This window comes from Meles meles, chromosome 11 (genome assembly GCF_922984935.1).
Source record: "Meles meles chromosome 11, mMelMel3.1 paternal haplotype, whole genome shotgun sequence".
In the NCBI taxonomy this organism is placed as follows: domain Eukaryota; kingdom Metazoa; phylum Chordata; class Mammalia; order Carnivora; family Mustelidae; genus Meles; species Meles meles.
In genome coordinates this window covers 33,379,369-33,403,804 of record NC_060076.1, presented here as the reverse complement: position 1 = coordinate 33,403,804, position 24,436 = coordinate 33,379,369, and the positions used below count along the sequence as shown (strand labels likewise).

Sequence of the window (24,436 nt, the reverse complement as noted above, 5' to 3'; positions counted from 1 at the left end):
CTCCTGCCAATAACGGGGGGTGGTGGGGGGGGGGAGAAAAAAAATCCCCAGTTGGTTTTGTTTTTAAGACCTTCCCACATTCTGTCATCCATTTCTACATATTGAGCACTGCATCGTTATCCAAGCAGAAAAAGCAACAGAAAGCACTGGAAACTGGCATTTAAAAAAGGAACGAGCATGAAATGAAAATAGTATCTTTCCTCCTTTCTGTAGTAAGATACAGCATTACCTTAATTTACTGAAAGCTTTTATTTAATCACAAATAACATCAGCCTAACCTGCTTTTGTGGGATGGTTGTATTTTAATTAATAAGATTTTATTTAATTTAGAGAGAACGAATGCATGCAGGGGGGTGGGGTGGTTTAGGGGGCAGAGGGAGAGGGAGAATCTCAAGCAGACTGCACTGAGCACGACAGGGCTCAATCTCACAACCTCAAGATCATGACCTGAGCTGAAATCATCCAACTTGAGCCAGCTAGGTGATTGTATTTTTACAAGATCATGACCTCAGCCGAAATCAGGAGTTGGATGCTTAACCAGCTGAGCCAGCCAGGTGATTGTATTTTTAAATGTGATTTCTCCTTTTAAACTTAATTTTCCCTCATTCACAAATTACTGAAAACCATAATGGTTTTCTTTAGCACAAGTAGTACTGAGCTACTTTAGTGCTGGGTTTGATTTTCTCTGGACTCAGGGTCTTTTGCTGAGCCTCAGATGTCCACTGCCAGTTAAATTGAGAGAACGCACGGGCCATGCAGTCTAGCACACCAACGTATCACGGACAGGTGAACCTTGGTACATCACCTTCTTTCCTTTGATTCCGTCCTCCTGGCCTCCCCAGGTGCCCTTCTTCACAACCCCTCAACTCTGGTTCCCCGTCTAGACCATCAAATCTGCTGGTGTCTTCTTTGTTATTCTCTTGGACTGCTTTAGGCTTTTGACCCTGTGCGTCTCCCTGCCTTAGGACCACCCTGGTTCTGTCACCTGCTCTAGTCTCTTTTCCCTTCCTGCCGAGGCAGCTGCAAGCTCCTTCCTCGCTGCTCATCCACGCTGTTCATCCGCTTATTGAAACCTTACTACAGGCCAAGCACCGTGATCAGGGTTTTCCATACATCATCTCACGAACCTATAAATTCCCCCATTTCGGGGAAAAGGGAAATAACGTTCAGGAAGACTAAAGACTAACGTATTCACGATCAAGATCCGGTTAGTGGCAGCACCTGTGCTCAAACCAGCTCTAATTCCAACTCCCAAATCCATTTTTTCCATTACACCGCAGGGCGCGCTCTCCCCGAGCCCAAAGTAGCCGTCTTCCCCCCTCCATTCCTCTAAGGAGAATGTTGGCTCACAGGTGAAGCAGGGAGGCCGTGGCCATCACAGGCCTCGCTACCCGCCCGGGAACCTGACGCCCCGCTGAAGAGAACCAAGCTCGATTTCCCCGTCCCGCCGCACCGCCCCCCTCGCGGGAGGCTCCGCCCCCTGCCTCGATTGGCTGGCGGCAGCGAGTTGGGGCCCGCGGACTGGCTGCGCGGCCGCTGACTAACGTGGCGGAGCTGACGTGGCCGGGACGGCGCGTGGTTCCCCACTGGGCCGCGGACCGGACTCGAGGTGGGCGGTGGAGCGCCGAAACGCGAGCAGCCGCGATGCCGCTGGAGCTGGAGCTCTGTCCCGGGCGCTGGGTGGGCGGGCAGCACCCGTGCTTCATCATTGCGGAGATCGGCCAGAACCACCAGGGCGACCTAGAAGTGGCCAAGCGCATGATCCGCACGGCCAAGGTGAGGGCAGAGCCCGGGAGGGAAAGGGCGCCGGCCGGGGGCGGGGCTGGGGCCGGGGGCGGGGCCGCCGGAGAGCCGGGGGCGGGGAGCGGGGACCGATGGGCTCCGCTTCTCTCCGTAGCCCGCGTGCGGCCCGGCGTCCCGCTCGCCGGTTCTATTTCTAAATTTCTGGGATCCTGCTCATCCCTCCCCACCCTCCTCACTTGTCCGCGTTATTGCGGTGGCCGCCCAACCCCACCTTTGCCCCTCCTGGTGGCAGAATAATGTTCCTTAAACACAGGTTTGGTCAGGTCGTACCCCTGCCTCACACCTTCACTGGCTCCCCATTGTCCACGGGTAGAGTTGAAACCCTTGAACAGAGCCTTCAAGACCTTAATGACCTGGTTCCTTCCTGCCTATCATTTTTCGTTTCTGACCTCTTTCAGCGACACTGAGTTCCTTCCAGCGAGGTGTGAAGTACCTGGAAGTTGCTGTGGTCTTTTCATTTGGCATTGCTTGTGTTTGGAAAGTGAAACAGTTAAAGTGCCAGGGCTCTGGGTTCAAATTCAGCGGCCACCACTTACCAGCTGTGTGAACGAGGGCCGGCTACTTAACCTCTGCGAGCCTCAGTTTCATCATTTGAAGGTCGGGTGGATAATAGTACTTACCTCAGAGTTGTAAGGCTCAAAAGGGATGATTTATTTAAAGCTCTTAGCACAGTACTTGCTGAGGACTCAATAAATGTTAGCTATTAGCAGTAGGAGGTTAAGGAGTATTCAGTGCTCTGTCTTGGCAAATTTCTATTCCTGTACAGGTCTACTCGGATGCTCTTTCCAATCCTTCCCCACAAGGCTGGCCCCCATGACTGCTGTCCTCAAATTGCATTGTCACTGTCCACGCTTCTTGCTCTCTCTGTTCTGGTTCACTCTGTCTTTTTCAACCCCCTTCCCTTCCGTGAAAGCTGTTCACCTGTCGTCACTGGGATTAGGTATTTATCTTGTTCTTCTTTCAGGACTAACTCAGCTTTTCTGGAAGCCTACTGAATCATAAAAAAAATACTTTTAAAGAGCGACAGCTGCACCAAATGGACCAAATGTTTTAAGTGCAACATCTCACTTCATTCCTACAACACAACATGGTGGATTCTATTGGTTTCATTTTAAAGGCTCAGAGAAGTGACTTGTCCAAGGGCACGCAGTAAATACTGGAATTCAGAGCTTTGCTCCTAACCAGAGGGTGCTAGCCTTTGTGCTGTAACATTGTTTTCTAGGGGGGAAATTCCTGCTCATAATTTAGGGAACAACCTGTTTGTGGAGGTGTGACCTCTGAATGCTGAGGTTGTAAAAATACTTCTATGAAGTCATAGAAACAAAGCTTTTTTTTCTTTTAATTTTGGAGGTTGCTTCTGGGGCAAGGGGAGGAGAATGAAGAAGTTGAGCCTGTGGTAGAGTGGAAAGAACACTGGACTGGTGTGAAGATACCACTTACCAACTGAATAATCCTGGGCAGGTGACTTTTCCTCTCTAGGCTTCAGTTTCACTTATTTTATAATATGTGTGTGTTTGTTTTTAAACTTAAAGCAGTGGAATCTTGTGAAATCTTTGTATTTTAGGATTTTTAAAAAAGTATTTGTTGCCAAATAAAGTCACATTCCCACGTTTAGTTACCCAGAGTATCTCATGCAATGAAATCAATCTATTTGCAGTACTAACAGTTGAGCTCATTTGATTAGTTTTATTTTTTTACAACAAAATATATTATTATAATTATATAATATATATAAACTATAAATGTGTTATAATTAGAGATTTACTAGCTGAATATACTTTTAATTTCCAAATTTTGCAGCAAAGGGAGCATCACAGCTTGACACAACCTGGAGTTTTGCTGCTTGTGTTTTGTTTTGTTTTTTGGTGAGGAGAGAGTCAATAAAAACTTGACCACAATCAGCGTTGTAGTAAAACAGAGACAGTGATTGTGTTTTCTGAACCTGGAGTTCACCATAGAATTAAGCAGATCACTCAGTTTTAGGAAAGAAGAGGAAGAACCCGTTCTTCTCTCCAAACAACTGCTGTCAGGTGCAAGATAGTAGAAATTTATCTGACCTCTTGTCTTTAGTAGTTTCTGCTGCTTCACTTTTATCTTCTTCCTGTAAATTAAAGGTTTGCCCAGAGTGGACAGGCTCTTTGATTCCTTGAGGTAGAGCTGAGAAGCAAAGGGAGTGGGAAGCAAATGCCCTGTGACACACACACCTCCTTGACCAAACTTCCCTCCCCTGCCCCCGCCCTGCCTTGGTTTGCGGGAGGCCTGGCTGTAGCAGCCTCTGGGTGGCAGTCATGGGCCAGGAGACACGTGCTCTGCAGCCTTAGCAAAGTGATCTGTCCAGCTCTGCCAGAGACTTTCTGTGCAACCTTGCTTGGGTTACTCTGGGCCTGGGGATCTTCCTCTAGACAATGAGAACTCTGTTGCCCAAGGTCACTTTCCGTTCTCATGTTTTTCAGACTTTCTTGACCATGCCATCTTGTGGTCTTTCCGGGAGGGGGAGCAGCGCTGTTAGCACAGATATTTCTGGACGTGAGGTTTTTAGCAGCGTGAATAACTCTGTCTACAGAAATGTCAGTGAACTGGAGACTTTTCCTCCGTATTTCTATTGAGTGGTTTTTAAAAGCAGTTGTGAGAGATCAGGGGCTGACTGGCAATAGAATTAGAGCTTTTATGGCTGGAAAATCCAGCTTTCATGTTATAGCTTCTGTTCAGTAAGGCCTGGGTCTATCTAAGTCCTTGTCTGTGTACTTTTTGCCCCAGAATCTCTTGTTCAACTAAGATGCCATGCAGAAAAGCACTAGCGTAGAACGGTAAAGCAGAGTTGTTTGTTTCCTGGCCCACGAGGGGCTCCTCCGAGCTGCTCCAGGTCCTGGAGCGAGCCCAGAGCAGCTGTTGATGGAGATGGAAATGCGGGACTGATTTATCCAGCCAGGAGTGAGAGTCACATCCTGACTTCCCCTCAGTTCTGGCCTGGTGCTCATTTTGCTGTCCTCTGCTGAGTTACCCAACTTAAAAATCTTCCTTAGCTGTTTAATTATTTTTAATATAAAATAAACTGATTTTGCATTTTAAGGGGCGACAAGAGAGGGAGGCCCCATCCCCAGCCTTCTCTTCCTTTGAGACCTTGCTTCTCCTTTTCCTCTTTGCCTCTGTCGGTCAGCCTTATTTTTAAAGATACTGATGTCAGAGCTGTTGTCCCAGCATTTCCCTTTTCTCTGAGAATCCACGACAGGCCACTGAAAGGAGCCTGTTGTGTGTTGCAGGAGTGTGGGGCCGATTGTGCCAAGTTCCAGAAGAGTGAGTTGGAGTACAAGTTTAATCGGAAAGCCTTGGAGAGGCCCTATACGTCCAAGCATTCCTGGGGGAAGACGTATGGGGAGCACAAGCGCCACCTGGAGTTCAGCCATGCCCAGTACAGGGAGCTGCAGAGATACGCCCAGGAGATCGGCATCTTCTTCACCGCCTCAGGCATGGATGAGGTGAGCCCTTGGTTTTGCTCGGTCCTTTGCTAGGCCTGGAGTTAACTCCAGCCATTGCTTATTTGAGCCTTTTTTGTGCTTTCTAGACTTAGCGTTCCCAATCACATTAACCGTATCAATGCCCAACTGAATGGGAGGCCAGGAGAAGCAGAGGTCCAGTGAGATTTTGTGGGAGGAGTACCAGAAGTTTCTAAACAAGTTGTCTTTGGGAGTAAGGGGCAGCCACACTGGCATCCCCGAGTCCCTCAAGCTTCTGGGAGACCCCTGCCGGAGCAGTTTTCTCCCAATGGAAAGTGGCTTGGACTAGGAATCAGGAATCCTCCCTTCTGACAGGGGTACATCCCTTGCTGCGTGGCCTTGGCAGCTTTGGGTGGGGGGCATTGGTAGTCATCCTGAGTGGTTCACAGAATGGTCATGCTGAAGTTCTAGAAAGGTCCAGCAGGTGCCACGTGTCAGGTCCTGTCTGCTCTGTGACCTGCCCCTTTGAGATTTCCTTTGTGTACTCTTTTTCAGAGGTAAAAAGTTTAATTGTGAAAATAATAAACATCTTAGAAAGTTTAGAGACAGGAAAAACTAACCCGTAATTGCTATATGGTGGCTCTTTTTATAGATTTAAGTCTTATGTGCATTGCATGGTTGCTACATTTGTGAATATTTGGTTCTGTGCATGCTTTTCCCATTTAACATTGTATAATGTTAAATAATATAGTTAAATAATAAGTTTTACCCATATCTGGGTTTTTCTTTCCAGCTTTACTGAGATAAAATTGACATAAGTCCTCACATCTTTTGCTTTAAGTTCCTTTTTTTTTTTTAAAGATTTATTTATTTATTTGACAAACAGAGGTCACAAGTAGGCTGAGAGGCAGGCAGAGACAGAGAGAGAGGGAAGCAGGCTCCCCGCTGAGCAGAGAGCCCAATGCGGGGCTTGATCCCAGGACCCTGGGATCATGACCTGAGCTGAAGGCAGAGGCTTTAATCCACTGAGCCACCCAGGCGCCTCTTAAGTTCCTTTTTTTTCAAAAACTGTGATTAATTTTTGAGAGAAATGTACACAGGCTTGAGTGAGCGGGGCCAGTGGCAGAGGGAGAGGAAAGAGAATCGTAAACAGGCTCCATGCTCAGCTCAGTGCAAAGCCTGATGTGGGGCTCGATCTCAATGACCCTGAAGTCACGACCTGAGCTGAAAGCAAAAGTCCATTGCCCAACTGACTGAGCCACCCAGGCGCCCCGTGCTTAAAGTTTTTCATAACAATGTCATACTTCTTTTTTTTTTAATTTTAAAATGTATTTATTTATATGAGCGAGAGAATATGTGTGAGGATGAGGGGAGCGGGGGAGGCAGAGAGAGAGAAACTTATGGAGACTTTGTTGAGTGCAGACCTGATTCAGGGCTCAGTCTCACTAGCCAAGATCACGAGTCAAAACCAAGAGTCAGATGCTTAACTGACTGCAGCACCCAGGCGCCCCAGCAATGTAATAAATCTTTTGAGGATTTATAATGTAACCATTTCTCTACTTGTGTACATTGCAGGTTACTCTGGGGGTTTTTTGTGCTTCTAATTTATGCTGAGATGAACATCATTTTCCTGTGTTCTGTGTTGTTTCTTTAGGGTGGCTTTGCAGAAATCGATCATTAGATGAAACCTACGAGCATTGTTATGGCTCTTGAAACTTTTGGAATACTTTTGGTCAGTCAGAGTAGTTGAATCAATTCCAGTTCATTCTGTAGGCCTCCCTGACCGTTTGTGTCCCTGTTCCAATCCCAGAATACATTATAAACAGTCGAAAGGAAACATAAGTCTAGTCTGGGCTGTTGGTCGACTAGGCTGTTGGTGGTTTTAACAGGGGCGGGGAGGCAGAGAACCTAGGCATCTCGGGGAAATGACAAGTTCAGACCTCGGTTCTATGGACAGATTCTTCCCTTAATTCGCAGCTTTCATAATAAGCCTGACAGTCTTCAGACCCAGTTGTGCATTTGATGATCATAATTTCCTACTTTTGAATTATGACTTACAAAGCATCTTTCCTTACAGTAAATATATTTTATCCCTACTGTGCCCCACTTTGCAGATGAAGATATGGAGGCTCTGAGGGGCTGGGAAATTTGTACAAAGTCACACGCGCAGGAAGTGGGTCTCGAAGGTGCAGTGTGCTTTCCCCTGTTCTTCAGCTCTGCCTGGACATCAGTCCAGGTGTGTGTGGCTTCGTGGAGCTCAGCGGAGCCTTTGGGCTTCCCCCTTGCTCTTTACTGCCTTGATGTTGGTGGGTGGAGAGCCTCTGGGCCCAAGAGCTGCTCTGGGGACCAGGAGACAGATTTTTTGAGGAAAGTGTTCCTGAAGAGGTGGCTGGGCTTTTTTCTGATCCCAGCTTAAAGAACACTTCCTCAGGGAATTCTTCCTGTTCCCCAGCTTGGTTCAGCCCCTCCTGTTAAGTTCTCCTTGTCTCCCGTTACTTGAGTAAGAGTGTGTTAACCCTCCCACTTCCGTCCCAGACTGCTAGCCGACGGAGGCATCTCTGGTGCCTGGCCTGTAGTAGGTGGTTGGGAGACATTTGTTGGAGGAATAAACGAAGGAGCCAAACAAAAGAGAGGGTTAGTGGTTTTTTTCAGATTCTTATAGGATCTGAAAATTTTAAAAGTTTAAGCAGGAAAGAGCATGTGCTTTAGGATCTGAAAGACTTGGCTGTTGTTTTGGTTTTACTGTTAACTGACATTTTTGAGTATTTATGATGTACCAAGTTTTCTGCTAGGTATTTTAAACGTAACAACTCATTTACTCGTCTTAACAACCTCTTCAAATAGCACAGTTCACCCCATTTCACAGGGAGGGTGTCAGTAGTCACTAATTAGCTAACTGCCCCCCCCCCCCCAGACCATACTTTTCTTTCATCTCCTTGGGCCTGTTTCCTCTTAGGGAAATGGCAAGGCATTGATTAAGATACGTCACCCAGAGGCTTGTCTTCTGAAGCGGGTGAGACCATATACATGAAGCACACATTTGAAGATGGGACCCTGTCTGTGTGTTCGCTGTGAACCCAGATCCTGGCACTTAGTATCTCCTGATCTTAGTACTTCCTGATCTTGGTATATGCTGAGTGCCTCGGAAGGAAGGTCACACCTAGACACTGACATTTGTTTTCATTTTGTACTTGTGTCATATACTGTGGGTTCACAGCAATTTGGGATTGCTCTTTGGCAGTCCTCTAGAACACTCAGACAGCCAAACCCTTGTCCTCAGAGGGCAGGTTTGGGTTAAGGAAACTACCCCTTCTTGTGCTGAGTGTGAAACTGTGTCTGATTGGCTTAGTAACGAGACAGGGCAGCAAAGCTCTGGAATGAATTTCCAAAGATTATGGTAGTGTTCTGGGTCTCTAGTGTTGTCTTTGCGTACAGCCTTTCCCAGAGAAATGAATTTGAGAAGCACTCTTGGTTGGAGGACTAAGTTTTAACCTGTTTATTAAAAATAGTCTCAGGGCACCTGGGTGGCTCAGTCAGTTAAGCATCTGACTCTTGATTTTGGCTCAAGCCATGATCTCAGGGTTGTGAGACTGAGCCCTGCATTGGGCTCCGCACTCATGGGGAGTCTGCTTGAGATTCTCTCCTTCTCCCTCTCCCCAGCTTGCATGTGTATGCACTTTCTCTCTTTATTAGAGCACATGCTCTTGTTCTTTATTTGAGAGAGAGAGAGGGAGAGCAGAGTGAGCGAGCGAGAATATGTGTGCGGCAGAGGGAGAAGCAGACTCCCCACTGAGCAGGGAGCCCATTGCAGGGTTCTGTCCCAGGACCCCAGGATCATGACCTGAGCCAAAGGCAAACGTTTAGCCGTTTGCTAAACCACCTGCCACCCAGGTGCCCCAAATAAATAAATCCTTAGAAAATAAAAAAATAAATAAAAATAATCAACCTTGGTGGTTTAAGTTACTCTCTCACCCTTCACCTCATAGTTGCTTCCCCAGGACAGTTTTCCTAAAACCTGACCAGAGGGGAAGTGGAAGAAGGGTCACATGAGAATTCCATGGTAGTGACACCTGAAAGCAATAATAGTTTTAGAGTAATGAGAAGAGTATGACAGTGGTTCTCAAAGTATGGTCCAGGAACCCCTGGGGGGATCAGGATGCCTTTCAGAAGGTCCACCAGGTCCACACTGTTTTCACAATGATATTCAAATGTGATTTGCCTTCTTCACTGTCATTCTCTCCCAAGTGTATAGTGTTGTTTTCCAGAGGCTGTGAGGTGTGTAATGACATCATTCCCCTGGCAGTGGCTACAGAAAGGTGTGCTTCGGGGTGCCTGGGTGGCTCAGTGGGTTAAGCCTCTGCCTTCGGCTCAGGTCATGATCTCAGGGTCTGGGATCGAGTCCCGCATCGGGCTCTCTGCTCAGCAGGGAGCCTGCTTCTTCCTGTCTCTCTGCCGGCCTCTCTGCCTACTTGTGATCTCTCTCTCTGTCAAACAGATAAATAAAAAATCTAAAAAAAAAAAAAAAAAAAAAGGTGTGCTTCGTGCTCTTTTATTTTAGTAACAACTCCTTTCACAGACCACACGATTCGCCAATTACAGTTTACAGTTCAGTTGTTTTTAGTATTTTCAGAGTTGTGGTGGCCTTCACCACAGCGACCTTCCGTGCATTTTTATCGTGTACCCATTCACAGTCTTTTCTTAGTCCCCTTGTTTCCCTCAGCCCAAGGCAGCCTCTCACCGTTTCCTGTCTCAGTACATTTGCCCTTTCTGGACATTACCTGTAAACAGAATGAGACAGCCTGTGGTCCTGTGTTTCTTGCCTCTTCCACACAGTGACGTGTTCCGGGTCTGTCGGTGTTGCTCGTGCGCCTCGCCCCTGGTTATGGCTGAGTGACAGTCTCGAACACAGAGAGACTGCGTCTTATTTACCCGCTCATCAGTTGGTAGACTTTGGGGTTATTTCCACTTTTTGCCTAGCAGGAATAACGCTTCCATGAACGTTCAGGTACAGGTTTTGCACAGGCATGTTTTTACTCTCTTGGGCATACGTGGTAACTCTGTGTTTAACTTTGGAGCATTTGCCAGACTGTTTTCCAAAATGGCTGCACCTGGTTTCTAACCCTCCCAGCAGTGTAGGAGTGTCTGGGTTTCTCCATGTCTTCACCAAGCACTTGTGAAGAATCTGACTTTCTGATTCTAGATGTCCTAGTGAGTGCGAAATGGCATCTCATCGTGGTTTTGACTCCTATTCCCTGATGTTGAGCACCTTTGCACGTGCTTATTGACCATTGTATACCTTCTTCGGAAGAATGTCTGTCACATCCTTTGTCAATTTTTTTTTTAAGATTTTATTTATTTATTTGACAGAGATCACAAGTAGGCAGAGAGGCAGGCAGAGAGGGAGGAGGAAGCAGGCTCCCTGCTGAGCGGGGAGCCCAGTGGGGAACTCGATCCCAGGACCCTGGGATCATGACCTGAGCCGAAGGCAGAGGCTTTAACCCACTGAGCCACCCAGGAGCCCACATCCTTTGTCAATTTTTTTTTTTTAAAGATTTTTTATTTATTTGACAGACAGAGATCACAAGTAGGCAGAGAGGCAGGCAGAGAGAGTGAGAGGGAAGCAGGCTCCCCTCTGAGCAGAGAGCCCGATGTGGGACTCGATCCCAGGACCCGGGGATCATGACCTGAGCCGAAGGCAGCGGCTTAACCCACTGAGCCACCCAGGCGCCCCCTTTGTCAATTTTTAATTGGGTTAACTATCTTTATATATTCCGGATATGACTCCCTAGTCAGGCATTGATTTGCAAAAATGGTTCCCTTTCTTCTGGGTTGTCTTTTCATGTTTTGATGGTATTCTTGCAAGCACAAACATCTTTAGTTTTTATGACGTCCAATTAATGTTTTTTCTTTTGTGCTTGTCTATTCTAAAATTTCTCAGTTTTAGGGGCGCCGGAGTGGCACAGTCAGTTAAGTGTCCGACTTGGTTTTGGCTCACATCGTGACCTCAGGGTTGTGAGATCAAGCCCTGCATTGGATTCCTTGCTCAGCTCTGAGTCTGCTTGAGATTCTCTCTCCCTCTGCTCTCCCGCTCATGCTTTCTCCCTCTCTCTCTCCCAAATAAATAAATAAAATATTTTTTAAAATTTCTCCATTTTAAACCACAATGTGGTATTGCTACAGAGCTATCAGTCTGGTAAAACAAAAAGTGACAATAATACCAAAAGGTCATAAGGATGTGGAGAAAATGGAGCATTCCTATGCTGCTGGTGGGACTGCAGAAAGGTATAATCACTCTGGAATATACAGCACTCTCCTTTTTCTAAACATAACCTTATTTTAATACAGTTCACATGTGGTGTTCTATCACAATTTACTCAGTGTACTGGTAGTTTCTTATAAACTGGACAACACATGAAAATATTTTGCATCTGTGTGTGGGGATGGATGTTAACTGAACTTTTTTTGGTAGTCATTTCACAGCATGTGTATATATCAAATTATTTTGTACACCCAAAACTAATACACTGTTATGTGTCAATTATAGCTCCGTAAAAAACAACAATTTATTGCATACCTAAAAAAACAACACAAACTAAACATGCTCCACACGTAGCCCGCCAGGTGTCATTTGATAATTTAAAATTCATACAAAACCTTGTCACACATGTCCACGACAACTTCACCTGTATAGCCCCCAGACTAGAACAACCCAGAGAGTTCTCTAGCAGGGGAACAGTTCCAACCATAAAAAGCAATGAACTGCTGATAAGTGCTGCAGCTTGGATGGCTCTCCAGGGTATTACGTGGAGTGAAAAAGCCAGTCTCAGAAGGTTACATACTATATCGTTGAGTGTATATAGCAAATGACAAAGTTACAGAGTTGGAGAACAGATGATCGGTAATCAGTGGATAGGGAGGGGAAAGGTGGTGAGTGGATCTGGCCAGAAGGCCTTGGAATGATGGCACAGTTTTGTAATGTGACTCTGGTGGTTGAGTCTGTGCACACGGTCAGGCTGTATAGAATTAGACGCACACCCGCACAAATGAATGCTTGTAGAAATCTTGACATCTAATCCGATCAGTAGACCCTGTCAACGTCACTTTCCCAGTTGTGATTTTGTACTCTGGTTTTGTAAGATGTCACTATAGGGGGATCTGGGTGAAGGGTACAGAGGATCTTCTCTGTATTATTTCTTACAGCTTCATGTCAAGCTACCATTATTTCAAAATAAAAACTTTAAAAAGCCCCCAAATACCTTAGTTTTAATTTTAATTCCGTAAATGGATAGAACCTACATGAACAAAAGCCCTGTAGAGGCCGTAGTCATTTTTAAGAGTGCCAAACCTTGGGGGGCCCCATGCTGAATGGTGCACACCCAGGTTTTACGGTTGAGCCTGCAGACTCTGGGGTCCGATTCCAAGTTCGAATATGCTTCTGCTTCTCATCCCTGGTGAATCCAGGTGGAGGTCGTTCAACCTCTTTGTGCTTCTGTTTGTTCACGTGCAAAGCACAGTTAGTACCTGAACCCATCTTGCAAGGTTGTTGTGGGGATTATCCGTGATTATTGACATAGAGCATAGCACACAGTTGTTGCTGAGCTGATGTTAGCTACAGTTAAGGAGGGCAACCCGGGCTGAGCGTCAGGACATCTGGCTGGCTTCTTGCCCTGACTCTGCTCTGAGCTGATCTCGGTGTGAGCCTAGCGAGCCCCTTCCCTCTCTGGGCCTCCATTTCCTTTTGTGCATAAGCTGCTGTCCACAGGCTCTCCCAGCTCTGATGCAGACCCAGAGAAGATAGGACGAAGGCCACTTACCTGCACCTGGTATGAGGGTTTTCCTTCTCAGCCCACGCTGCCAGGCACCTGAGCTCCCGGACGTGACCTCTGAAGGAGAGAGGGCACCTCCTGGCATCGTGTCCTTAGGAAAGGTCACTTGTTCAGGTCGTTCACTCCCAGGTGGCTTTGAGGCAGAAGCAGGAACAGCTGGGAGATGGAGAAGAGCCTGGGTGTTGGTGGTCAGGTTCTGCCTCTGCCTTACCCTTCTGCTCCTTTCCCTCTGCTCCCCAGGAAAGCCCTGCTGTGTGGTGTGTGTGACACGGGCTCTGTGGCCACACTCTCTGAGTTCAGGTTCTGGCACTCACCCTTTGTGGGCTCAGGCTCATCGTGTAACCTTTATTGAGCCCCAGTGTCCCATCTTCCAAGACAGGGTGATAAGGATGCCCAGCCCCCATGGCTGTGGTGAGTGGTGGGGCGTTCTGTTACTGAGAGTCCTTTGAAGTTGTTTTGCTTCGCGCTATCTGGACAGGGCGACGTCTCTGCCCGGGAATGCCATGCTTCCCAAGTGTCCTCCAGGCTGACCCAGGCATAGGTAATGAGGGGAACTGCATTCTTTTTTTTTTAAATTTTTTAAATTTATCTGATGAAACACAGCAAGAGAGGGAACACAAGCAGGGACAGTGGGAGAGGGAGAAGCAGGCTTCCTGCTGAGCAGCGAGCCTAATGCGGGGCTGATCCCTGGATCCTAAGACCAGGACCTGAGCTGAAGGCAGACGCTTAACAATGGAGCCACCCAGAGATGCATTCTTAAGAGCCGTTAAAAGAGTTAATTTGCTGGCCAGGTCCCTTTTCTGAACCAGCATGTCCTGTCTGCCCAGCTGTTGGAAGTGGGTTCGTCACTTGTTCTGTGTGTACCTGGCAGGTGGCACTGGGTATTTAGCCCTGACTTCCTTGTGGGTGGCAGCTAGTTCTTGAGTGTCTCGTTTCTCCTCTCAGTGCACCGTCCTAGGGTACTCCTCGTATGCTGAGGGAAGGTACAGAGCGGTGGGATTTTATCAAGGCTGACAGAACTACCAGGGCACCCGGTCAGAGCTGCCGAGACACACGTGGAACGGGACTGAAATGAGCAGAGTTCTTAGGTCTAAAGGAGAGTTCTGTTGAGAAAGCCGATAGAGCCCACAACCGTCGAGGTGGCCCCTGAAGGACATGCTGCCCTCGCACACAAGTGTCCTGTCCTAGCAGAGCTGGGTACCCCAGAGAAAGGTACCCCCTTTCCTCCTTTCTCCTTTCCTTTGCCACCCCTGCTAGCAGAGCACCCCCTACCCAAGCCGTGGTGTGCTCTGACAGGGCCACTGGGACTGTCCCCGTGCTTCCCCCTTCCTCATTCCCTCATGCTGGGCAGCTCTCCAGCACCCTCTGTTCTCCCCAGCTCATTGCTGTGGGCTTTTCCCCTTTTCCACAGGATCTCAAATGCTGAGGGGTGGGGAAGGGGCTATAGACAAATCCCAGTTCCTCTTCTTGCTTCTGTTACCCCTCAGGTCAGTGGGCTGGGATATGGCAAGGAGGTTTTGTGGACACGCTTTGTCCATCCTCATTAGTTAGTAATTACTACCAATTAATTATTAGTAATGAAGCCTCTCCCCTACCCCCTTCCCCCTAATAAACAAGGGTTCTGAGTTGAGTAAGTGTGGGAAACACTGGGATTTAAAAAAAAAAAAAAGGCTAGACAACTATACTTATTGGGACCCTGTAAGAGGGAGCTCTGGCAGTGCAGCATTTTCCGGAACCAGGTTGCTGGTGGGACCCTCTCCTGTGAATGTAAACCAGTGGATTCTTCAGGAAGGTCCTGTTGGCCCCTCCTTTCAGACAGACTGAAAGCCTTTGTGCTAGGGGGTGGGAGGTAGGAGAATGGTGAGGCTGCCTGGCTGCACGGTACTCCTACATGGCAAAGGGATGGACAGCGGGGTGGGGAAGCCGGGGAGTCCATGGAGAACGGAGGTGTCACCGGCGCTGACCCAGCCTGAGGGCCCTGGGCCCCGCACTGCAGCCTAGAAATCTGCCCCATTACTGCAGTTGGCGCCCTCTGCAGAGATTAATCCAAAGCGGCAGTGTTCGGAATGGCCGCTAGGTGGGGCTAGTTCTCCAGGGGACTGTGAACACACCCCTTTCCCTTAAGAGAGAAAGGGGCCCCTTCTGTAGAATCTGTAGATTTCCGTGCAGATTTTCCAGCCCTCATAGGTGAGCTTCTGCACAGTGTTTCTCCTGCGTTTGGTCCCTCCTTCCTCCTGCTGCAAGAGGCTCCTGCTGCCTCTCCTATTCATGCTGTTGGGGACTTTGTCATCCTGAGCCCTTCTCTCTGGAGCTGAACATTGTAAGGAAGAAAACTTAGCATAGGGTTTTCCCTCTTGCGGTAGAAAAACACTCTCCATCTGCCAGATAGAATGAGAAGAGTGGGAGACGTAGACTTTGATCAATAAACCCATTACAAGGGATGTTTTTCACTTCCATTTCAGGGCTGGCTAACAGTGTGAGAGACACTTAAACAGGAGAGGTGAGAGAGAACGATTTGGAGGGGACAGGAGAGGTGGGGGAGAAATCCCGCACAGGGAACACCACTCGAACTCCAGCGAAGGCATCTTAGCAGGCCTGGGAGTAAGGGGCACTCGGGCCACACTGGCTGGTGTCTCTTGAACCCAGGGGTTTGTGAACTGCCTGTGAATTGTTCACTGGCTCATTACGCACTGAGTATGGCTCTCCTGCAGCTCTAACCTTCATGCTAGAGGTTTTACATGGAAGGAAAGTGGGTTTCTCTAAGTGCAGCCAGTGATTGGAGTAGCTTATCACCTGCGGGCGAGATGGAAGGAAGCTCGGGCAGCCTCGGGTTGATATAAAGAGCCTGCCGGTGGAATTGCCACTGCTGTGCCCTCTAGGTTTCCAGCCGTAGCTCCTTACGAAATAGGATTCACCGAGCAGCAGTGGTAGTATTACCCAGAAACTTAAGAGAAACACAGACCTGCAGGCCCCACCCTAACCCAGCAGCATCAGAATTTGCATTTCATTTGAGCAAGATCCCTGGGAGATCATTGTACCGTATTCAGGTGTGAGAAGCAGGGATCCAGCCTTCCAAACCTACTTCTGAAACCCGGGTAGCATTTTACAATAGATTGAACTTAGATATTTGGAAGCATTCTGAGACCTTGATTCTCCCCACTGCTGGTATCCAAACTCCAATTTAAAAAAAAAATAGTAATAAAAGATAGTTTTGGGGGGGTTTTGTAATTTGATAACAAGTTGAGATTTTACTCTTTAAACCTGTAGACCACTGATTCTGTTAGCATTTGTTGACACTTACCAATTTCCTGATCTTGAGTCTTATTGACGCACTCAGGTGGAGGTAAAGGATGGTGAAGGGCCCTCGCAGTGATGTTGTGTTGAAAAAAGAAAAGTGGATGAGGGGCACCTGTGTGGTTCAGTTGGTTAAGCATCTGCCTTCAGCTCCGGTCATGATCCTGGAGTCCTGGGATCAAGCCCTGTATAGGGTTCCCTGCTCAGCAGGGAGTCCGCTTCTCCCTCTGCCCCTGCTCTCTAGATCTCGCTCTCTTCTCTCTCTCTCATGTGTGCCTGTTCCCTCTCTAATAAATAAATAAAATCTTTTTTAAAAAATGAACGAGGTTTGTTTTTCCTGTGGGCAGCAGGGTTTGGAGGCTGACAGGGTGTGGGTTTGATGGGCTTTGCTGGCTGTGGATCACTGGATCAGGGCTGGGCCATAAAATGCTGCATTTTTTCCACTCGTGGCAAGGGTTAAAATGGCTTCTTTTCCTGGCTGTTTGGTTTTGAGTAAAGGGTAAGGCCTTCGAGGGACACTCACTTTCTCGCCACCTGGTTTTCTGGACCAAGATTAGGTCATGAGCTCTTTGTGATTGAACTCTGGGCTCCTTGGAAGGGAAGGTCTGACCTGGGGTCTGATTCTTTTGCAGAGCTAGAAGCCAGTACAGGCCAGTGTGCAGTGTTTGTTGGACGAATGGACAGGTGGCTGTGAATGCAGATTTGCATCTGAATGAAGTAACTGACATAACACACCTGTCCCAGCTTTCGGGTTGTTGTTGCGAGTCTCTCTTGCTGGGCAGGAGGAGGGGTTTTTCTGTTTGTGGCTCCTCGCCTGACCTGAGCATGGTGATTTTGAACAGCGGTGAAAAAGAGCTCCCTCTTTGATTTTTATAGATGGCAGTTGAGTTTCTACATGAGCTGAACGTTCCGTTTTTCAAAGTTGGATCTGGGGACACTAATAATTTTCCTTATCTGGAGAAGACAGCCAAAAAAGGTGAGAGTTTAATGTTTGCCCTAAAATGAAGAAGTCCAAATCTTCCCATTTTTATTCCCTTCGTAGAGCCCACCAGAGGAGTCTCCTGAAGACAGACGTTGGAAACCTCTTTACACTTAGCATATACTTCTGTTTTTCCATGTGCTGACTTTGGAAGGAAAGACATGAAGGATAAGTCAGTTTTTAAAGAAACTTTAAAAAAAATTTTTTTTATTTTTTAAATATTTTATGTATTTATTTGACAGAGATCACAAGCAGGCAGAGAGGCAGGCAGAGAGAGGGAGGGGGGAAGCAGGCTCCCCATGGAGCAGAGAGCCCGATGTGGGGCTCGGTCCCAGGACCCTGGGATCATGACCTGAGCCGAAGGCAGAGGTTTTAACCCACTGAGCCATCCAGGCGCCCCAAGAACCTTTTAAATTAAAGATTATTGATTTACGTGAAATGGAGGATATGGCAGTATATAGAAGACTTCTTAGAGAAAGTTTGACTTTGAGAAATAGTCTGTGCGTACAGTGTCATATCGAACCTCTGCCTGTTTCAGTTTGTAAAGTGGTCTTGCAACATGAATCCTCTCATTTGATCCTCCTGACAACCCTGGCACTGAAGCAGGTTCAAGGATTATGATGCTTTGTACTTAATTCATAGAGGAGGCATGCGAGACCACACGGCTGGGAGGCGGCTGCTCTGGGCCTCACACTCTCTCATGCCCTTGAGCTGGGGGCCGTGCTCCCCCTCGCCCTCGCCTCTTCATCCAGCGAGATGCTCATTTTTCTCCGAGGATCGTGATATTCCTCTGCCTCCTGACTTCAGCTCACTTCACTAAACACTAATATTGGGGGCGAGGGGAGTCTCCCATTTCCTCAGGGTCGGGGGCAGGAATCCACCAAGCTCCCCTCTCCCCCAGCAGTGGCTGGCACAGTGTCTGAGAGATCCCTGTGGCGTTCATTTGGATGATGAGACCAGCAGTTGGGGTGTGTTTGAGGGAGAGTCCCAACCCCCAAAGAGAACGTGCTGATGGTGTTGGTGTTGGGTCACTCAGGCCGCCCGATGGTCATCTCCAGCGGGATGCAGTCGATGGACACCATGAAGCAAGTCTATCAGATCGTGAAGCCCCTCAACCCCAACTTCTGCTTCCTTCAGTGCACCAGCGCATACCCGCTGGCCCCCGAGGACGTCAACCTGCGCGTCATCGCGGTAAGCAGGCCATTGTCTGATCGGGCCACACTGCAGTGGCGTTCCTTGAGCCGAGTACTGCGGGAAAGCTGGGACCTTTCTTGTAGCCAAAATTCTAACCGGTCTTGACCTGCTTCATGTAATTGGAACAGAACCACCTGTGCAGTTAAGGCAGCAGGTACATTCTATAGAGGGTGATTGTAAATTAATTTTTCTTAAAAACCAATCTTCATTTTCCCCCTATGAGATTTAAGGTGCCGTCTCATAATTGTCTGTATACACTTTCTGCTGTGTGTATTGGCCATCAGAGGTCCCTCGTCTGTGAATTGCTGCTTCATATCCTTTCTTAGTATGCCGTCTCTTGTGTGTGTGTAAAAGAGAAGATTTAACCATTTTCACCATTTTTAGATGTACAGTTCAGTGGTGTGAAGAACATTCACGTGGCTGTGTGACCATCACCACCACTCATCTCCAGAACTTTTCCATCTTCCCAGACTGACACTGTACGCATTAAACACTGAGTCCCGCATTCCTTTCTCCCCCAGCCCCCATCAGTGTCCATTCTGCTTCTGTTTCCATGAATCTGACTCCTCTAGAGGCCTCATCTAAGCAGAATCCCACCCTGTGTCCTTGTGTCTGCCTGCGCACACTTACACACCATGTGCCAGGCTCCGTGCTGTACCGTGTGCCAGGGTCTCATTCCTTGTCGAGGCCGCATCATATTCCATTGTGTGCATAAACCACCTGTGGTTTGTCTGTCCCTCTGCCGATGGACATTTGGGCTGCTTCTGCCTTTTGGCTACTGTGAATAAGGCTAGTAGGGTCACTGGTACGCAAGTACCCGTTGGGTTTTCTTCATATTGAGTTGTAGGAGACCGTCTCGAAACTTGCGGCTTCTCCTGCTCTCTGCTCTTGGCCAGCTCTGTTATTTTTTGCCTGTAATTCTGAGCCTCCGTGAGGCTCAAGGTGGTTACAGTGACAGCCTTGAGGGAGCTTTCTCTCTCGTAGGATTTCGTCTCCTCCACCTCAGCCATTTCACAGATGGTGAAACCCAGTCCCAGAGGGAAAAGGCCTTACTTGGCTGAGACCTCACAGCAGCTTGGTGGCAAAGCTGGGACTGGAATCCCCCGTCTCTTGTTGTCTCAGGCCACCGCCATCCCTTTCTCCTGGTAGCACACGAAGCTTAACTTAATTAGAAGCAGGTACATGTAATTATCCTACACAACCATTGTAGTTATATCAGTGGAATTTTAAATATACACAGGCGTATAACCCCAATACTGCAATTCACTAGTTTCCTTTTATATTTTGCTTTTGGTACAGTATTTTGACATTCTGTTCCCCACCCCCCCCCCCGCGATAGTGTAAGCTTTTGTATATGTTGCTACACAGTTTTCATATTTAACTTAAAAAAAAAAATTAGCCTTTTTGAAAGCAGACCCTGCTACCTTTTTACCTAAACTTCTGTCTCTCCCAAGTGGTAGCTTTTTCTCTATTTCTAGCTCATCTCTAAATCATGTCATTTAAAAAATTTAAATGTGACTTTTTTTTTAAACTCCAACAGCTCTGAAATCTGTGCTGTAGAGGCTAAGCGTTCTCTGTGCTCTCATCCCACGGAGATTACTGTCAGCAGCACTTTGCCTTACGTGACTCCACATGTTTTCCTCGATTTTCTTTCTCTGTGGATATGGCCCGCCCCCCCCCCTTCCCTTCTCTTCTCACCCAGGATGCCGTCATGTCCTTTCCCGATACTGGGGCACAGTGAGGGTCAGCCGCCTGCCTGTCTCCGCCATCTCGGGCCGGCCCACCCATATGCCAGCACTCTGACCCCGCAGCCTGCATTCCCTTGTCCGTCGCTTACCCTCGGGCCTGGTTTTCAGGGCCTTTGCCACTCAGCGGTCCTCCTGATCTTTTATTAGACCCCATCTGGGTCTTTCTACTACATTTAAGCTTTCTGGTCCCCCTCAATGACAATACTCGCTTGACGAATGTCTTTTGTTGCTTTCAGTGAATTATAGATCACAGATTAGTTAATTATTTAGCATTTCCACCAAAGGATTGTTTCGAGGTTGGGCCGTATATATTACTGACGATGATGTTTGTGCATACAGCGCACTGGCTTTCAGCAGCTCAGGCTAATTAAATGTGACAGATGCCTTCTGAATGAGTTTAGGCGTTCGGTTATAGTTCTGTTGTTACTCCTGGTGGTTTGTGCTGTGTGAAGCATTCTTAGACTGCATTCTTGCTAATAGTAGCTATTGTTTTGGGAGAATCGCGGTGTGCCAAGTGCTTTTCTCGCATCTGGAGCAGTGCTGGGCAGGTAGCAGTGTTATACCAAGGAGAAGCTCAGAGAGCCTCAGCGTCTTGCCTGTATTTGCACAGACAGTGAGAGGTCCAAACGGGACTCCAGCCTAGATCTGCCTGACTGCACTCTGTGCGTAAAGTGTCACAATATTTAACTTTTTCTTTCTTTCTTTTTTCCTATTTTAAAGGAATATCAGAAACTCTTTCCTGACATTCCCATAGGGTATTCTGGGCACGAAACGGGCATAGCGATATCTGTGGCTGCGGTGGCTCTGGGTGCCAAGGTGCTGGAGCGTCACATCACTTTGGACAAGACATGGAAGGGGAGCGACCACTCGGCCTCGCTGGAGCCTGCGGAGCTGGCCGAGCTGGTGCAGTCCGTGCGCCTGGTGGAAAGGGCCATGGGCTCCCCGACCAAGCAGCTGCTGCCCTGTGAGATTGCCTGCAACGAGAAGGTGGGTTCTGCACGACCCTGCCGCACCCCACTGTCCTGGGAGGGGCCGCCGTGGGCTTCCCTGCTGGGGGAGTCGGTACTAACCCTGAGTCCGGGCTCAGGTTAGCAGTGGGAGAGGCATGTCACGTAAGGGAGTGTCAGCAGTTTCTGCGGCCTCCTAGGGTCCTGCTGGAGTTTCCCACCAAGTCTCTCCAGCCTTTGGCTCCAGGGCTCTAGATTCCAGGAGCTGTAAGTGGGTTCAGGGTAGCCTCATGAGATGCCTGGCTGCTGAAGTCCTACTCCCTTGGAGTAGGTGAGGCTTGAGAAACTATCGGCCAGAGGGGTTCAGTGAGGCAGCGATAGAAGGGCCTGTGATACGTTGTTGAGGCATCTGTAGATGGAGGCGACCCTGGATGGCTGGGGCAGTGGGTTGTGGCCAGGGCTGGTGGGGGATGACGCACATCTTCCCCTGGGGGCAGTGCGAGCTGTGCAGCATTGACCTTCAGACGGATGGGATGGTGAGGCCTCGCTGACTGTCTGGGCTTCTTAGAAGCTGTGGCCTAGACCTGTCTTGGCCTCTGTTCCCAGAGCCAGGTGCCCTGGGACTGCCGGGAGTGCAGGCACTCCTGATCTGCTGCGGTTGTCTGGGGGGAGGCAGAGTCTGAAGCCCAGGCAGGTGTGAGGAATACCATCATCTTTTATTCTAGTAGGGCCTGATTAAAGATGCCTACGTACCAGGACATGGAAATCGTAGTAAAAAGAAACAAACTGCCTTGCAGAGGAAAACGGGAGGGAATTGCACCAGAATTGAGCCCTTAGTTTGGTTTCGAGCCTCCCGGCTCCCTGGGCAAACAGTGACTACCACAGGGTGGTGCGTCATCTGGTAACATCCATTGGCAGAACTTGGGTCCTGGCATGGAATTTTGGAATTGATCCCTTGGCCCTCACATGGAGGATGTCAAGTGATGCAGTGATTTGTTCAAGAGCTTTTCTGGACAAGACGCAGAAAGGCTGGTCATGAGCTTCTGGTACCCATTAGTCCCCTCACCTGCTTGTCTTGTCTGCCCCTTTCCCATCCTCCGAGTATCAGCATACTCAGCCTTGTGAGCCCTCCATAGTCTTACTTTACCGAGCGGAGTGGCTGTGGGCCAGGACCCAGGATCCTGGTTCCTGGCAACTTTGGCCAATTTATCTGCCCTCTGTACACCTCCGTTTCCTGTGTTTAAAGTGAGACTGAACTGGATGATGACAAAAGTGATCGTAATTTTCATGGTTCGGGAGCATTCTGTGCTCCAGGTAGATTGCATACATTTTCATCGCTAATCCTTACAGTTGTCTGACAAACTGGAGGTGCTGTGAGCTCCCATTTTACAGAGAACCTCTACCACTTAGGTGGCTTGCATGAACCTGAAGGGGATTCGGACCCGGCTCTGTTGGGCTGTATAACCTGAGCCCTTTCCTGTGTGCTCTATCCAGAGGCCCCTCCAGGCCTCTGCATTCACCCCACATTGGCCAGGTCCCTGCTGGGTGTGAGATGCTCTTCTAGGCACCGAAGGGAGAACAGAGTCCCTGCTCCCAGGGTGCCTGTGAAGACTGGGAAAGTCAGGGACCTTGGGTATAAAACAACATGAAGCAGTTAATTTCTATGAGGCTGGCACTGAGTCTTCATTTTATCTACAGCTGGGCAAGTCCGTGGTGGCCAAAGTGAAAATTCCAGAAGGCACTGTTCTAACATTGGACATGCTCACGGTAAAGGTGGGTGAGCCCAAAGGCTACCCTCCTGAAGACATCTTTAGTCTGGTGGGCAAGAAAGTCCTGGTCACTGTCGAAGAAGACGACACCATCATGGAAGAATGGGTAGAAAATCATGGCAAAAAAATCAAGTCTTAAAATAAAGTGCCATTCTCTGAACTGCCTTGCTGGTACTGTCGGGTGAGGTGGGATAGGAGCGGTGGTCCGTCGGAATCTGGCTTCCATCTGCTGCTCCTCCTGACATACACATTTTGGGGCCAGCCCCTGGCAAGCCCATAGGAGGGGTACAAAGAGCAAACATGCTAGTCTCTGCTTCAGGCTGGCCGGCCCAGAAGGGTGGGCGATTTGCTCAAAAGCAAATCACTGTTGTCCAGTTTCTGTGTGGATACTGGGAGGAAGGGGGGAGATTGAAATCTGGCTGTACAAGGTCCTCTTCTTTAAGCCTTCATTATTCCTGCCCATAAAGCCAATCCACATGACCTGAAATGTCCCTTCCCTCCAGACCTCTCTTCTCCACTGCCCTTATTCCCTCACTGCATTCCACCCAGTGAGCTGCATGGCAGTCCCTGGACATCAAGAGAAGGGATTGGTCAGGCATCTGGCGGGCTGAGAGCTGCTGAGAGCCTGCATATCTCTATGAACAAAGAGAAGAAAGGACATTCATTCCTCCTCTCCACAATGGGGAGGTCCTGCTGTGTGCCAGGGCCTGCTTTAGGTACAAGGAGACAGCGGTGAACAGCCCACGTTTCTTCACGGAACTTTCACCCAGGTGGGGAGAGAGGCACAGCAGACCATAAGCATCTTAAGTGAGTCCCAGGAAGTAAGAAGGGGATATGTGCAATGGGGAGGAGTAAAAGGGCTGTGTAAGGGAGACAGCGAGTGCGGGCATGGTGCATTTGTGGCTGGAGGGGGACCTTAAATATGGTGGTAATGCTGAAATCAGCCCTTCCCTACTCATAATGAAATTACGAACCCAGCGAACGAGAAAGATCCTCTGTTTTACTTTGTCGAACAGCAGCATGAACCTTTCAGAGTCCATGTCAGACTCCTCTTTGTTCTTTTGAACCAATACTGAGAAGAACGATTCTTTTCAAATGTATTTCCAGATTCCTAATCTTTGTATTTATCTGAGCTTGTCACTCTCATGCCTTGTTTGGAAGTGTACACTTGAGTCTCTTTTCAAATGTATATAATTAGCCTCTTGAAGTTTCTTTACTTCTGAGTATAGAGCCTCCCTCCCCTGTGGATCCCAAAGCAGGTTCTGCAGAGGCCCTGATTTTTTTTTAAGATTTATTTCAGACAGAACAGGAGTGGGAAGGGCAGAGAGAAAATCTCAAGCACACACCATGCTGAGCACAGAGCCCAATGCAGGGCTCAATCCCATGACCAAGAGATCACGACCTGAGCTGAAAGCAAGAGTCAGACACTTATTGGACTGCAC

General features: G+C 48.3%; 1 protein-coding gene across 1 annotated transcript; it reads left to right on the top strand.

The window, feature by feature from the left end:
- The first annotated feature begins 1,575 nt into the window (after positions 1 to 1,575).
- NANS (N-acetylneuraminate synthase) lies at positions 1,576 to 23,158 on the top strand. The gene is made up of 6 exons (XM_046022499.1): positions 1,576 to 1,776; positions 5,064 to 5,279; positions 17,234 to 17,333; positions 18,373 to 18,527; positions 20,999 to 21,265; positions 22,924 to 23,158. Exons 1-6 carry the CDS (start codon positions 1,645 to 1,647, stop codon positions 23,131 to 23,133), a joined length of 1,080 nt encoding a protein of 359 aa, XP_045878455.1. The 5' UTR covers positions 1,576 to 1,644; the 3' UTR covers positions 23,134 to 23,158.
- Positions 23,159 to 24,436: the final 1,278 nt, after the last annotated feature.